Source organism: Hermetia illucens, chromosome 4 (genome assembly GCF_905115235.1).
Source record: "Hermetia illucens chromosome 4, iHerIll2.2.curated.20191125, whole genome shotgun sequence".
Taxonomy (NCBI): domain Eukaryota; kingdom Metazoa; phylum Arthropoda; class Insecta; order Diptera; family Stratiomyidae; genus Hermetia; species Hermetia illucens.
Genome location: NC_051852.1, coordinates 8539849 through 8557211, shown reverse-complemented (window position 1 = coordinate 8557211; position 17363 = coordinate 8539849). Strand labels below are relative to the sequence as shown.

At 41.7% G+C, this 17363-nt stretch overlaps 1 protein-coding gene across 1 annotated transcript; it reads left to right on the top strand.

Annotated features, from left to right (window-relative positions):
* The first annotated feature begins 5366 nt into the window (after nucleotides 1-5366).
* Nucleotides 5367-16997, top strand: LOC119655649 (probable cytochrome P450 6g2). The gene is made up of 6 exons (XM_038061633.1): nucleotides 5367-5519; nucleotides 5574-5911; nucleotides 14461-14608; nucleotides 14676-14945; nucleotides 15995-16531; nucleotides 16592-16997. Exons 1-6 carry the CDS (start codon nucleotides 5517-5519, stop codon nucleotides 16877-16879), a joined length of 1584 nt encoding a protein of 527 aa, XP_037917561.1. The 5' UTR covers nucleotides 5367-5516; the 3' UTR covers nucleotides 16880-16997.
* The last annotated feature ends 366 nt before the right edge of the window (nucleotides 16998-17363 follow it).

Sequence of the window (17363 nt, the reverse complement as noted above, 5' to 3'; positions counted from 1 at the left end):
GTGCGGAAGTAACGTTTCTAACACCGGTGGCTGATATTGATGGAAGCTTTTTTCCATTGCATGCAAATATTGGAACTCCCTATAGTTTTCCATAAAGGAGGGATAGGTTTAGTGATAGATATTGCCTCCGTAGTGATAGATATCACTTCCTTGAATAGGGAAGGGTTACACTTTGTTTCGACTCCTGGAGGCCACAAAGGCCTTTGCACAAGCATTTATCGACGGCAAGTTTACGAGCACAGTATGTAAACGCTTGAGTGCAGCTGCGTATGTAATCCACACTTGATGTCTCCGCAACGGACTTACTCAACGGTGAACGCATGGAAGACTAAACTAGTTATGTTCACTAGAAACCTTAGCAGGAGCAACTACACGCTCCCAACTTTATCAGCTGGTACAAACGATTAAATGTTTAGGAGTACATTTCGATTCCAAGCACCATATCCAGAAATCCTGCGGATTGCTCTGGTACCGCAGGACTGCTATTGGTTAGACCTGAGGACTTCCGTCAAAACGGATTCCATCAAAACGGATTCAATGGATGGGATAAAACCCATTTTGATGTATGTTTGCATCGTCTAGTTACCGATACTGAACTTTGCTAACAGCTGACGTAGATTCAGAGGCGCGGTTGCCTAAATATTACTGGAGTAATGAGTAATACACCGAACGCGGTGCTCGAAGCTATCCTAAATCTACCTCGCATTCATTTGGAGGTGAAACCGAAAGCAGCTAACTACGCATGTAGGCTTGATACCATTGCCGAACCAATCATATGGTCATGCGTCTATCTAGAAATTCCTTGGCAAATATCAGGTGGCTCTGATGCCCGCCGATCGTGTGGTTTCCAGGTTCGTCTTAAAAAAGACATATTCCGTCGTAATCACGAAAAGGAAAGAATGGTCGATTAATGGTCACAATTTTTTTTGGATTATAGGCTTAATAATGTTTACTGACACCGGTCAGTCATGGAAGAGGGATCGGGCACATTCAGGAGAAATTAGATCATGGAACTGACTTGACCTCTCGAAAAAATGACGACCACATTTCAGATAGAGATGTATGAGGCTTCATTGGCAGCAGAATGAATGAAGAAAACTATTGGTTTGGGACATGAAACCCCTAGTACGGCTTTTAAGGGGACACTGTTCCTCCAAGAATTGGAGTGATCGTTTCGGCTATATGCAGCTAATGTCAGGGGCGCCGTGCTGAAGTGCAGGGGCGGAGAGCTTTACGAGTGGCGTCTGCTTATCGCACCGTATTTGAACCGGCTCACACTGGGACGAATCGTTATTTTAGCATGACAAAATTATTTGCTCATTGTTTATGAGAGCGATTTTGGTAAAACATAGAATTCAAGGGGAACAGAGTTTGCTAGTTACAAATTCGAGTAAAATTTCAAAATGGCGGATCCAATATGACATTTGAAGATACGAGATTTCATTCACATTAGTGGTTTTAACGAATCAATATACCCAATTTGACGTTAGATTTATTAAAAAATGTACACGGGAATTAACAGACAGCGGAAATATTAATAAAACAAAAAATTAAATAAAAATTTGTATTTCAAAAGGACTTATTCTTATCTATTAATATATTATGTATAGTAGAAATATAAGTACATTTTTTTAAAATTAGAGTTCTGCTTCTTCGTCTTCATTCGCACAGCAAATAGGAGTTCTTAGCATACTTATTACCACCTGGTTAAATTTGGTTTTATTCTTTTTGGGATTTTTTCGTTTACTTGTTACAATGGGGTCCGAAGATACAAGCATCCAATTAAATATATCAACATTTGTATTTATTCTTGATGTTTTCCTGGAATGGCATTGCCTTAAAATTTTGTATTCCTTATGGCCTGCTTCAATGACATCTTCAGATAACTGGCCTATTGGCAAAGGTAAAGATTTTATAATATCAGCACCATGTAACAAGAGTTTGTGAACCGTGGCACTCATTTTATACCAGCCGTAAAGAGATATAGCCAGATGTGCCGTTTCAACGCAATATATTTTAAAAATATCTTCCTTGATGTAATGCCCGCATGAAATAACAGAAAGTATATTTGAAAATCGTATTATTAACTCCTTATCAACTCCGGTTATTTCAGATGACAGTGAAGGGTTCTCGAAAAATTTCCTTGCCGTGTTTCCATCATTGCTATTGCCTCCACCTTGCTTCGGCTGATCGCAACGAGGCCCAATTTATTATAGAACTCAGTAGCTATTTTAGTTTTTCTTTCCTTTACATTTGCTTTTCCATTTTCACCTCTTGCTTGCCACTGCTTTATTTCCAATTTATAAGCTATGTGCAACAAATATTCATAGCACCTAATATGAGCATGTAGTACAGAGATACCAAATTTAAACGTGCTTTCATCACAGTCTCTATTTTGCAATTTTCCTAAATCATTTAAATCTTTTGCAGAAGCTTTACAAATATTACACGCCTGCGAGTTTGTATTTTCAGTTAAAATATTAATCGTTTTTCCATCTAACATGGTACATATGAGTACATGTTTAATTTTTATTTCCTTAGCATCCATACGAATAATAGTAGGCTCCAATTGCAAAATTTGTTTTTCCACCTCTTTATATTCGTCTTTCACATTTTGAATATTTTCTTTTTTTATTTTCAATGCAATTGGACGACAATATCTCGTCGATGATGGGGTTAAATTATTCCAAAATATTTGTTTTTTATTATTATTAGATTGACACATTTGCAATGGCACTATTGTACACAAAATAATGTTAGAATCGGCATATAATGAATTATCTGCAAAATTCTGTTTGTATATGCTATGCCCACCACTTCCATCTAAACCCCATTTGTAATAAATTTCGATGATATTAGAGTTCTCCGAAATATTCTGAAGAATTACTTCAGCCTGTACTTGTGTCAAACGTTCTGCTGTATGTGTAAGAAGATCTTGCAAGGGCACAAAAGCTTCTTTTTCAGAAACGGTAATGTTTGGAGGATAACACATCTTTTTTGCCTCTACTATTAAATGATACAAAGGGTAAATGTCAGCCCCTCTTTCCTTCGCTCCAACTCGCATGGTTATATAATCCTCCTTGGTTAGGCCAAGATCAACTACAAGACCTAAAGGCTCTTCAGGGCTGTATGCTCTTATAGAACCAGAGGATTGTGTATCGTGAGCAGTCTTCATGTTTTTTATTCTGTTGGGTGAAGATTGGATGGCTAATTTTACAACCTTAGCTACACCTCTCTTTCCAGATTTGACTAAGCTTGATTCTGTGGCCATGTACAATTTGTCTGTGCTTATGCTTGATGTTAATTCACTGATCTGCCTTTGCTTAGTACGTAGAGAACTTTCTTCAAAGTCCTTTTTTGGCCTTCCGGATAGCCGAAGCGGCTCTAATTCAAATATCTCTGGAAGTTTTAAATCTTCATCAAGCCATTTCATGTTGTTCTTCCGAAACCGCTCATACGTGTAATGAGAATTGCGCCATTTTATAAATAATTTTGCAACAAACGTTTTTACTATATTTTTCAGTTGCTTTGAGTAATTTTCTGAAAGTTCGTTTATGGCAAATTTTTCCGTTATGTAGCCAATCAATTGTTGATTACATTTGGCTGATGACATTTTGTTGAATTGGCTGTTTCTTAGCACTGTAAAAAGTTCCTTTCTTAATTCGAATTTCATTAGGAACAGGGTCAAGTCGACTACCTGAAAGAAATTTAGCGATTTTAAGAAAAGGGGGAAACGGAGGGACATGAGTATTACATGCCTTTATCAGCTATACGTTGTGCTACAAAACAAGTAAAAAAAAGTCATGGAACCTTTTGGAACTTTTTTTGTAACACAAGCAAAAGTCAATTTTCAATTTCTTTTAAACATTAAGTAGTAGTATTTTGTGATACGCATACTAAGTAATTACTTCGTACACAGTAATGATATTAATAACTGCAAATTAAAGTACCTACCTGACGATTCTAAATTCATGATACAAAACTTTAATTTTTCTTACTAACAAAAGTGTAACGACCGTATAGTAACTGTCAACAATTTGTTGTAACTCACCAGTATCAACGAATAGAAACAATTACTCAACTTTGCGCGCATGGGATGAGCGCTGTGTTGCAGAAAAAAGGACATTTTTTCTAGTTCACAATAAAGGGACTTATAGTGTAAATTTCTGGCGCATTTTTTTTAAATTTGGGAAAAATATTTAAAATCGATTTTGTCGTCGTAATATGGTCGTTTGTCCTTATGTGCGGCTGTGGTGGTAGTCGCGGGAGTGGTCCTCGTTGCTCTCCTTGCCAAGGAGCGCAAAACAATCAACCGGAGGGATCGGACCGTAAGGGGTTCTCTGAACTGACAACTTCCTTCCTTCCCTCTCCTCCCGTTGGTAAAAAGAATTCCCTGACTTGAAGGCTCCCAAAGCCCAGAGAGCGGGAGGGCTAGCCAAGGTAATGTGCCAAACGGTTCCAGGCTAGTTCTCTAATGACAGGGAGGTGTTTAGTTGGTAGTCCGACAGCTCATTCCTTGCCTTTTGCAGAATGCTCTCAGATTCGCGAAAAATTGTGAACGCTATAGGCGAGAAACCGTTGAATAGGCGATCTCCAGGGATACTACGATGGACTTAACAAAGGCCTGAATGTTTGAAACTGCGGCTCCTACACTAAACTAAAGTAACTAAACTACTGCAAAGAACGGATCTGCCGTCCGTTTTAAAGGTCACCCAGAGCCTTTACAACTTAGGAAACAAAGGCTATAAATGTACAATTTCTTAAAAGTATGATTTAATTATTGAGAGGGATTCTACTATAGAGTCACCAAGGGATCACCTCCAAAAATTGCCCTCAAGAAAAAATCTATAAAAAATAAAGACAGATACCCCAATATGAGATAGATATTACGTCTTTGTCCATTACATGAATAAAACCATTAGTTTCACTTAAAGCAATATAAAAACATGAAATTTACATGATGGTTGCGAATAACCCGCCATTGTACAGTTTGAAAATTTTGCCAATTCATTTGTAAACAAAAATATAAACTTAAATGATTGTATCCAATTCAGAAGAAGGAAATCCTAATATTAGCGAGCACGCGACCAGACCAGCCGCAATATTAATCAGAGTAGGAATGATTGGAAGTTTTCTCAAGAACTGCTTACTACACAGATTAACGTGTCATTGGAGATCATTCTAAATTCCTATGAATTAATTGTCTGGAATAGATAAATGATACAGGAGGGTAGGTAAATTACCGTTCGATAGAATATAACGCAGTGTCACTATCTTACATGGCTGGAGATAGATATTGCTTTTCCTCACATATATGGGAGATAAGTGCTTTGAAAAGACACGCAAGACAGACGTAACCAGAAGGATTTTCCCCTTGTAATGCTACATAATTGAAGCGCAACGGGTACCCATTCCACTTATATACAGGAGCCATCGAGAAATCGTTTCAGTTTTCAATTAATTTTCCTAACAACTAAAACTTCTCACTGTACTTGAAGGTTTCCAAGAAGATAAAGATGGTAAAAGAAAAATCCCTAAAAGTTTCACAAACCAATGAATTCCCCTATTCACAGTGGGAGTTCACCTCGTCTCCATGGATTTTATCATTGTTCGTTTTGATACTATCTTCCATTCTTTTCTGGGTGAAAAAATCGCTCAAAAGCACATTCACTTACTGGAATAACCACAGTATTCCAGTCATCCCGAGCTCCTCCATTTTCGGAAACATCAAGGACATTGTTCTCTACAGAGAATGCGCAGCGGAAGTTCTAAAGGATCTCTACAAAGACCCTGCTACCAACAAGGAACCAGTCACTGGAATTCGGATATTTCACAAACCTGGGTTGCTGATACGTGATCTGGAGCTTATCAAAAGGGTTTTAGTGAAAGATTTCAATTACTTTTCCAATCGGTATGTACAATATTGCAAGTGGTGAGAGTTTAACTTTTTAATAATTGTGAAGTGAATGAAATGTGTAACCATTTAAAAGGACTTGTGTTAAGCCCTCGATGGAAGGTCCCTGTTATACGTTCGTGTCGAGTGGACCAAGATTCAAGGATTTTCTTTTATTGCACTTCATTTATTCTAGGACCTGCTTAGGTGTATCCCTAGGTATTTTACCCTCCTTAGACTGAACCGGAATGGATACGCTGTTAAACTTAACTGGGGGACATGTTGGTTTCTTTAATGTGAACGTGACATTGCTACACTTTATTTCATTTACTTTGTTTCTCCAGTGGGCCAACCATTGATCAACCCCTTTCATGTGATTCTCGAAGTCTCGAGATGCAACACTAGTATTGGAATGTGTTTAAAGTAACGCCATATCATCAGCGAAGCTAGAAGTAAATAGGCGCTAATTTGTGGGCAAATCAGCAGTAATATCAAATAAAGCAGGGGGCCGAGGACACTATCTTGGGGCACCCTCACTTTAATGCTCGGTTATCGTGAGGTGAAAGTCTTTTGTTTCATAACAAATCTCTTGCCATTCAGATACCCTACGAGAATTTTATATCCGCATCTGTAGATAACTTTTCCTTGATTTTCTAGATGAGGTCTTCTAGCCAGACCTTGCCAAATGCTTGTGCAACGTCAAAGAATACGGACGAGCAGTACTTCCTACCTCTCAAAGCACGGCCTATTTCGGAAGCTAACCGATGAACTTGTTCAATAGTTCCATGATTTCATCTGAATCCGAACTGCTGAGAAGGAATAACTTCTTTTTCGTCCAAGTGTTGTTATAACTTCGATAGTAGGAGTTTCACGAATAGTTTTGATAGTGAGGGAAGCAAGCTCCTTGGTGTATAGAACGTGACAACCGTCGGATCATCACCTTGCTTCGGGATCATCTTTGTTTGCGACAATTTCCAGAATTTCGAAAACCAACCAAGGCGTAAGACACCATTAAATATGTGCATCAGTTGAATGATTGTCAATCTTGGCAGTTCTTAGATCATTTTGTCCATAATAAGGTTAAAACCAGGAGTTTTTTGGAGATGAATTTGGTCCTGCGAGAGTCTTAAGACTTCGAAAACTTTGAAACGAATCGATTGGTATGCATTTTTGGGAATCGAAATTGATAATCCTTCCTCTATTAGCTGTGGGTTTGATTGAAAAACGCAAAGCAAAGATTGAATCTTTCTCGGCATCACACTTACCCCAGTTACCCTGCGACAATCGGATTAGTGACTCGTGCGGGATTGGCCTATTAAGGGGGTCATCCCGTGTGATGGCCGTTTTTTTGCCTTTTTTTGAAAAATTATGTTGGAGGACTGGATAAAGATAGAAACGTGATTTTTTCACCATATGTTTGCTGATATCTCTAGTATATGGGATAAATTTTTCAGCTTGATAGTTAGTTTTCGGAATACGTGTCAATTTATGTGCCCATCTCCAAAAAAAAGGTGTTTTTCTGCTGCCACGCTGGAAGGCGTTGTATTCATCTGAGGAAAAAAAACTAAACGGCATTTTAATGTGGATAATATTCCACGGTCCGCAAACTAGGATAATTAGAAAATATTGAAAGGTAAATTTTTGGTGGACTTTTAAACTTATTTTTTTGGAAGCCGTAAAAAAACACGGCTTTTTTATGAATAAAAAAAAAACGATCAGTCCGATTGCAATTATCCTAGTTTGCGGACCGTAGAAATATGTATTAAAGAAGTCGTGAAAATTTCAAAGAATTTGGTTGGATAGATTGTGAGCTATGGTGGCAGCCTATTTTCCAGATGCAGTTTCGAGAAAAACGCATTTGAAAATTTAAATGTGATTATCAACAGTAAACTTTTAACTCACCATTAATCTGCTATACTTGGTCCATAGAGAGCACCCTCCGTTTCTTCAAAAAAGTCTTGTAAGGCCGATTGTTGCCCTCTGGTTTCAATTCTGGCTCTTTTAGCGAGGTCAGTCGATCGTCGTTCGGACCGCCAAATTCGCGCTTCATTACGGCCGACGGCATAAACCTGACATATGTGACCAACTTGACATCCCAATGCATTTAACGACTCATTGTTATTTTGGGTCTCTGCTCCTAAACATCTGTTCAAGAGATCATCTCGTGACAAATCTTCGTAGATTGGTTTGAGGACTGTTTGAACTTCTTCAGTCAAAGGTGCCTTCTCGTGGTGGAAACTATCCAGTTCTCCTTTAGCTTCCGCTTTGCGCCATTCGCACCAACTGTCCTCGCCTGCTAGAGAATTTTGATGCTGAGGATTTTCGTCTGTAGAACATTTATGGAAGAAAGTTGCCCAAATTTCTTGCTTCGTTCCTTCTATCGCGTGTCGACGAATAGCTAACCCAAAAAATGTAGTGAGGTCGTTAATAACCTTATCAGTAAGTTTTCCAGACCCCCTTCGACCAATGCCTTTATGATTTTTCTTTGCATTTCTAAGCCGCGCTCCCATTCTTTTCTCGACATGTCCTACGCATTCCTTTTTTACTACCACGTATATTTTATTATTTGCAGAAATACCGGAGAAAACTGCAGCAAAATCCAATCCAATGTCGCAATTGGAACATCCATGTTCATGCTTGCTAAAAGTTTCTTTGCTGATGTTGATGCGAAGTCCTTTTTCTTCTCTGATAAGTTTTGATTCCCATGAAATACTCGTTTTCTAGTGCGAGCATGACGTTGAACGTTAAAGCGATCTCCCTTCGTACGATCCATTTAAAAAAATCACTGAACACACAAACAGCACAATACTCACAACAAAATATAACTGAGTATAGCTTGAAAGCCTTTCAGTCCTCAGTCTAGACTGGATTATCCCTTTGCCCACATATTCTCCACTATGTATAGATACAATTCATGCAAAAAAAAGAAATCGATTTCTTCAACCCGACACACGGGATGACCCCCTTAAGCTTTTTCATCGCCTTCCAAAGGGAATAACTCGTGGCCGGAAAAGGTGTTCGTTTTTTAAGTAAGCACTTTAGATCCTTTCTAGCTGTTGCCAGATTGTTTTTTGAATTCGGCGGTCTGAACTGTTGCCATTTACTTCTCAGCTGTCTGTGAAACAAAACCTTATTAAAATCGGTTCAATGTCTTCATATCCGTCCTATCCCAATCCTCCTGACAAGCTACCATTCTCCGGACCAAATTTTCCGGTGATAGCATTTCATCGAGAGTTTCCTCTAGGTTCCTCCTTTCTTCCACGAACCTCGGCCATTGCAAGAATATGCGCGGTGGATTCTCCAGGACCCCATCGCAGTTTGGACAATGTGTGATGTCCATTTTAAACCTATACAGGTATTGTCGGTATCCACCATAACCGGTCATCTTTTCTCTTCCGCCGCTCCCTGATGTTAGCCATCAACCTGCGTGTCCAACGGCCCTTGTTTCAGTGGTCTTATCGCGGTTTCTATCTAATTACAGATCTCTCCCTTTCGGCTTTTTTTGCTTCCGATTAACTTGAGATGGACTTGATGTTATGTCATCTGCGAAGATGTCAATCGGCACCATTCTTAAGATGGCAGTCCCGAAAGCAGAACACACCCTTAGGGCTGTTTTCCTGTAAACCGCACTCAGATCACGCAGATAAGATATACAGCGCTTATCCTCAAACTGGGACTACATACAGAAAGATACAACTCACCACCCTCGCTACAAGCAGCCTGACAAGCCGCGGATTTCCTGCATTCGCTACCATTTTTGCCAAAGCCATATTGGTAGTGGACACCTTTTCCCAAATATACTCCACGTACTGCTTAAAACTAAGCTTTGCATCTATCATCACTCTCAAGTATTTGATGGCTGACTTGAAAGTGATGATATAACTCACAATTCTCTTCCACCTCTCGGTGATAAGGACCGCTCCCGTTTTTCTTCTGCGAGTGCCAGCCCAACCCTAGCCAACCAAGTCTTAATTTCCCTTATTGCTTCCCTTAAGTACAACTCAGCATCTTGGAGATGCTTTGCAATCACAACCAGTGCAATGCCATCGAATCGTTGGAATAGGAAGACTAAGAACATCGTTCTACATGATGTTCCACAGTAGTGGGTCCAGTACCAGAGCGTCCGTACTCGCAAGTAGCTGTCCACTAGGCAACGAGTTAGGTGGGGACACCGATCGTCGTCGGGGACTTCTATTTACGGCTCCAACGGCTGAATTAAATGCAACTTTCACGCGCAGAGTTACTACCACGCAATATTTGCTGGTTGCACTCTTTCCGTGAATTATATTTTCGGTCAAGCCATTAACCTGCTGGCATCAATGATTGATCTGGCTGTACGAAACCCATACTGTCGATCTGATAGGCCTCCTTAGCTCTCAACGATCGTGCGAAATCTATTCTAGATTATCCGCTCCAGCATTTTTCCCATAGTTTCTAAAAGATATATGGGTCTATAGGAAGATGGCTCACCTGGAGGTTTGCAAGCCTTAGGCACCTGTACCAATTTCTGTGGCTCCCATGTTTTAGGAGATATCCTCTCGGACATGTACGCTTCAAATAACTCGTCGAACATATCCGCTCTGAATTTCAAGGTGAACTTGGTATTCCCTCCAGGCCCGGAGCTTTGTTGTCACCTATTTAGCTGCAGCTCTCCAGCAGCTCGCCTGTGATTACTGTCGGAATTGCCGCCACATCCAGAATTCTCCCAATGGTGTCAGCGCCCCTCTCTTGCTGGAGGAATAACCCTTGGATGATTTCCAGCAAAAGAGTACTACACGTGATCTGCGTAGATGATCGGCCCCTGAGTTGTCTCATCACAATTCTAAAGGCGCACCCCCACGGGTCTACATCCGTCTCGGAGCAGAGTTCCTTAGAGCATTCCCTTTTGATTCGTTGGATATCCAGCTTGAGATTTATGCGAGTTTCCTTGTGTGCATGTTCTTTTTGCACCTGATCGATCCTATCTACCGCCCTCTGGGCCGTTTGTCAGGCTCTGTGGCAGACTGAAGGCCGCCACTTCACCATTCCACCAGTAGTTTGGTCTTCTACTGGGGAATGGACGCGTTACAAGCCTTAGAGATGCATTGGGTGACATGGAAAGCTTTTTTTGTGGGGATACCAGCCTTAATCGGTTGGTTCAGCCACACTTCCATGAAGGTCTGTTCATTAAGTGCTTTTGCAGACCAGCCTGATATTCCTCTCGGCTTTGAGTATGTTATTTGCCAATCATGTGGCTGTCTCCTTAGTTTGAAGAAAACCGCCTGGTGATCGCTCTGGCTGTTGTCCTCTCTGAGGCGCCTAACAAAAAGCAGGTCTACGATTGAAGCAGATCTTCCTTTCGGAAAGGTACTTACATTATCTTCGTTTGCCAGAACAATATCTAACTAGGCAAAAGCCTCTAATAGACTTCGACCCCTTGCGCTCTCTCTGCTTCCCCATTCCAGGGCCGATGCATTAAAATCACCGGCAATTACCTTCGGACTTCGTCCCTTATGGCATGAATAAGGCTGTCCAACATTTTGTCAAAACTCAGGCAATGTGAGACTGGCCGGGGCATACCAGCTGCACACGTACCCGCCGCTTATTTTTGCCCACAGAAAGCCGCTTGCCGACTGATTCATGGTATATTGTATAGCTTGCCTACCGCAAGCCCACATCGCCGCTCCATCAGTCGAATTTGTAACCTATACGCCCCCGTGGCGGTTCCTGTATGGTTTACTTCCGATGACAACTTCCATCCTCAACTCATGGGTGGTCTGCTCAAGTGAATCCTGAGCGACCCTACAATGATTAAAGTATTAACCTCATTTTTTCATTGTTGTCAACGCTTTCCTGAATTCCGGGAATCGACTACTCGACAATATGCTGGTTATCTGGTCCGTTCTTTTCTTCGCACAGTAGGCTTTTGGGGTCCCTATTGCATTCCTTGGCAATATGGCCATTCTTCCTGACCCTTCTGCATCGATTGGACCACTGTCAGCGACAGCGACCTGCCCAGAACTGAGTGATTTAAATATCTCGGGTGAATGCCATCAGCCAAGAGAGAAGAAAAGAAGAGAACTGCTTTGTGAAATTGCTTCACGTATTAACGCAACCTGGATTAAGTGGCGTTCCACAACTGGTGTTCATTGTGATCGGCATACCAACGAACGCCTCAAATCTAAAATTTACTGCTAAGTCTTCCGTCCTGTCGCTCTCTATGGTTCTGAGTGTTGGGCGACTATAAAAGACAATTAACGGCGTCTTGCGATAATGGAGACGAAAATGTTGAGTTGGACTAATGGCGTGACACGTTTTGATTACATTCGAAATGAGGATATCCGCGATCGATGTTGAGTAGCACCGATTGTGGAAAAATTTCGAGATAGGCGTCTTCGATGGTACGGTAATGCGATTCGCACTATCCAGAATTCACTTACCAAGATTGGTCTGTCTGAAGTCGATGATAAGCGACCAAAAGGCCGGCCGAACGGTGGCTTGGTATGCTGGATGGGATTTGAACGCCTCGTGATTGCATCCAGATAAAGCTTGATAGAATCAAACGGCGAAACCGATGATGACGAGCCGACCCCGCTTGTGGACGGGACAAAGGCTAAAGAAAAAGAAGGCTGAGTTTCTGATATAAGGAGGATGTCAACCCCGCTGGTGACGTTTATACTTGTAATTCCATTTTATGTTGGATAATATTATTCGCATTCCATTGGAAGATTGTAGCAGGGCCCATTTTTTGCGAGAAAGGTTTGGAGAACCAGTGTCTAGTTTCGCATCAGTCCTCGTATCATGTTTTGCATTAATATCGTAAATTGGTTCATGCTTTGAATGAGCTGGAATACTATAGATTCTAGATTAGTTGTGGATTCGGTGCACTGTGTTGATTTGGAACGATTGGATTTCATAGCATCGCCATAAGACAAAATTTACTGGATTTTAGTAGGCACAAGTCTGTTCGGAGCGTTGGAAGCAATGTTTGGGTTTAGGTCGCCTTTTAAGGATCTTTTGGTTGGTGGTCGGGATCTTTGACTGACTTCGGGGTACACATGACATCCCTTGTAATTGGCAATGTGGTTGTTACCTCAGTTACGGCATTTTTTGGCAGAGGGATCTTCCTTGTCTAATGAGCATTTAGCGTTGGGATGGGAGCCGCCGCATACGATACCTGGAAGTTTACATTATGATTTGGTGTGCTCAAACTCTTGACAATTATGACACTTGTCTGTGGTGACTTTAACCTCCCTTTGCTCTTTTGGCCCGCCTCAACTTCCAAATTGTTCCTCCCATCCGTCTCTCCATTTATTCACTTTCATGCATACCTGCGCTGTTCTTCAGTTCAATCGCATCACAAATCATCTAAATCGCACTCTCAATTTAGTCCTCTCCAACATGCTCGAACGGCTCCTTTCTCCATCTTCTCTTGCTCTTCCCTATATTGCTCCTGATGCCCATTATCCTGCTCTTGAATTCGAGGTACAACTGCCATGCCTCAACTGCCATACTATGCATAAGCCCTCTAAACTCAACTTTCGTAAGGGCAATTTTGAGGGCTTGAACTTAGCTCTGGCGTCAATCAAATGGGGTCCTCCTCTCCTTTTATTCCATTCTGTCGTACCTCCTTCCTAGTTACGTTTTTTCCTCTCCCAAATTTCTGAGCTCCTACCCATTTTGGTTCACCACAGAAATCCATAAAAAACTTTGTCTGAAGCAAGCTGCGAGGAAAAAGTTTTTATCCACCAGAAGCCGTGCAGACTTTGTTCATTTCAGCGCTCTGCGGACTTCAGTTAAGTCGCTGATGGTTAAGTCTAGGAAGGATTACCTTGACAGAGTTGAAGTCGAATTGGCGCGTGGTAATTTGAAGTCTTTCTAGTCTCATATCCGTAACGTCCAAAATGCCTCCCAATCCCCTCCCACTTTCATCAAATTCTCTGGGTCCACTGCTACCTCTCCTCAACTATCCTGTGATTTACTTTGCAGTTACTTCTCCTCGGTGCATAACTCCTCTCCCTCTACTTCCCCCCCCCCCCCCCCTTCTGAGTACAGCTTCCTCCGAATCTCCTGCCATTCCCTTCCTTACTCCCTCTTTGGTGCTGTACCTCATTGACGGATTGGATGCCAATGTCGGACTCGGTCCCGATGGTCTTCCCAGCCTGTTTCTAATTTAAACCCATACACGAAGGCGGTGACCATACTCTTACTGAGAATTATCACCCTATTTCGCTCCTCTCATCCCGCACCAAGATTCCCGCGGGGTATGTCAATGACTGGTTGACTTCGGCCACTTCATAGCTAAAGAGCAACTTCTGAATTCCACTAACTTTGCAGCCAAATGCCTCAGCTCTCGGTAAGAAGTCCAAGTTAATTACGCGGACTTTTCTAAGGCCTTCGATTCCGTCAATCACGAGATACTATTGTCCAAACTTGCCTCTCACAACATTCCTCCATCACTTATTACATGGCTTACCTCCTACCACTCCTTCCGGTCCTGTAGTGTTTCCTTTGACGATTGGACTTCTGATTGCACATATTGATTGATAAGATAATCATTTCTAATTTTAAAAAATATCTTTATCTAGTTATTCTGCCTCCGATCCGCATTCCGATAGCTTAGGGAGCTATAATTTATTTTTTGTAAAAAACCCTCTTTGGAAGCAAATCCGGTCGAATCTAACACCGATTTTTACTAGTGGAAAAATGAAGCAATTCTTTTTCTTAGTGAATGATGTAAGCTGGATATATCTTTTCATCAATGTGGGATTGTTTTTAATTCAGTACTTTGTGAATTATCTAGATTGGGAAACAGTTGGACAAATATCTTAACGCACTTCCATTGGATGAGAAGAAAAAGGCGGTCAACTATGAGATAAAAGAACTTTGTGCATTGTTCACGACAGATGTGATAGCAAGTACAGCCTATGGGATCGAAGCCAACAGCATGAACAACCCCGACAGTGAATTCAGGCAGAAGGGACGAATCATCTTTCAGTTCACACCATGGCGAGCTTTTGAATTCATCACATTTTTCTTCATCCCCCAACTTGTGTCAATTTGTAAATGCAAGGTATGTTTTCTATTATTATTATTATCCTGTGAAGGGAAAGTCGCACCGCGTCCTTGAAGAACTATTGTGCCCCTTTTACTGGTAATAGTGTACCTGTTGATCATAGTATCCCAAGCAGGCCTGTAACCGTTAGGAACTTTAGTATGTTCCCCAATTCCAGATGTTTCAGCTTTGCATCTGGTATTAAGTGTTCTCCCAGATGTATCGACCTACTTTGCACAAGTGCCGGACACGGTCCCAGGACGTGCATAGAGGTTTCGTCCTCCTCCTCACAGAACCTGCAGGCAGTGTCCGTAGATATCCCTAGCTTCCCTAGGTGGTGGTTCAGCCGACAGTGACCAGTGAGATTCGGAGGTTCTTTTTGGTGAGGTTTAAGCAATCCTTTGTACGCATGGGTTCGTATCCCCCAATAAGCACTCTGGACTGCTCCATCCCTGGTGGGCCCGCCCAATATAGTTCCCTCAACCGTTTCTCTTCGTTTCTTACATTCATAGCCATGAAACCGTTTCCCATTCCACAGAAGGGTTCTGGCCCGTGTAAGGCATCCCTGCTCCCTTCTTGGCTAGTTCATCCGCTGCCTCATTGCCTTTCAACCCAGCATGGCCTGGAACCCAAAGTATCCAGACCTTGTTGGACGAGCCGAGTGTATTCAGTCTCTCAAGGCATTCCCATACCAGTTTAGAGTTCACCTGGTTGGACCTAAGTGACTTGATCGCTGCTTGGCTATCGGTGAGAATAGCTATGTTCTGCCCCCTGTAGTTCCTTTGGAGATTAAAGGAGGCACATCTGTCTATGGCGTAAATTTCCGCCTGGAATATGCTAATGTTCCTACCCATTGGCTCAAAGTACATTTTCCTTGGACCAATGACACCGGCACCCGCTCCCTCTGCTGTGAGGGATCCGTCAGTGTACCAAGTAATCAGTTGCTGGTTTAAGCCGTATGTCGCAGCCACGCTCTCCCAGTTTGCCTTGTTACTGATGTTACTGTTTTCTAAGAAACCCATTGAAACCTCATATAGTTACTTATTGGACTACTTCATCCCTTTTAGGTATTTTCAAACGGTGCTACTGATTTTCTACGTTCAACATTCAACTACATCCTGAGCGAGCGTGAGAAATCCAAAAATACACGAAATGATCTCGTCGACCTCCTGATATCGGTAAAGAAATCTGCAAAACTTCGCATCAATGACGTAGACGTTAAAATGGAAGGAGATATACTGGTAGCCCAGGCTGCGATATTCTTCACTGCAGGTTATGAAACCACTTCATCAACTATGTCATTCGCGCTCTATGAACTAGCAAATGCTCCAGAAGCACAGGAATGCCTTCGGCAAGAAATCCGGGATGTCCTTATTAAGAATAATGGAGAAGTCACTTACGATATAATATTGAATATGAGATATATGCACATGGTGGTCCAGGAAGTTCTGCGCTTATATCCACCATTACCATTCTTCGATCGGCAATGTGATGTTCCCAGTAGTGATTCGAAAGGATACTCCCTGTCACCATTCAGTGATTTTGTGGTACCGGACAAAATGCCAGTCTATATTCCTATTTATGCTATTCAGAGAGATGAAAAGGTGAGAGGATGGTCAAATCCATCTAATGATTTTTATCTTAATCACTATTGTTTCTTTCAGTACTACCCAAATCCAAATAAATTCGATCCTGAAAGATTTTCACCCGAGAACAAGCACAATATTGTTCCTTACACTTATATGCCATTCGGAACAGGAGGTCGCGCGTGCATTGGAGAACGGTTTGGTTTTATGCAGGCTAAAATCGGATTATTCTATTTCTTGAAGAACCATTACGTGAAAACATCCCCAAAAACGCTTAAACCCATGAGACTTGAAAAGAGAGCAATGATCCTTCAAGCTGAGGGTGGAATATACTGTGATATTGTCCGGGATCCATTGGTAGCATAAATTGTTAACTTCGGTACTTTGTTGGTTTTCAAAGGTTTTCGTGGGAAAACGGCAACATCTTCCTGAGCTAAATTTTAGATTAATTATAGTGAGAAATATATTTGACCTGAATATGCAATCCCGGATTTATCTTAATATATTACTATGGTTTTCCCCCTTTTTTCACCTCTTTCGTGCTGAAGACCCTAGAACGCGTCCTGGACATTCACTTAAGGACGATTATGGAGAGAACGCCTTTCTAAGTCCCAGCATGCCTACCTCAAAGGAAAATCCACAGAAACCGCCCTCCACGAGGTAATTGGCACGGTTGAGCGGTCGCTGCAGTACAAGCAGTATACCCTTGCTGCCTTCTTGGATATGAAGGAGCTTTCAACAACGTCAGTACCAACGCCATCAAGGAAGCCTTGACCGGTATTGGATTGGAGGGGTATCTCACGCATTGGATTATATCCATGCTGAGTACCAGGATAATCCACTCCGATCT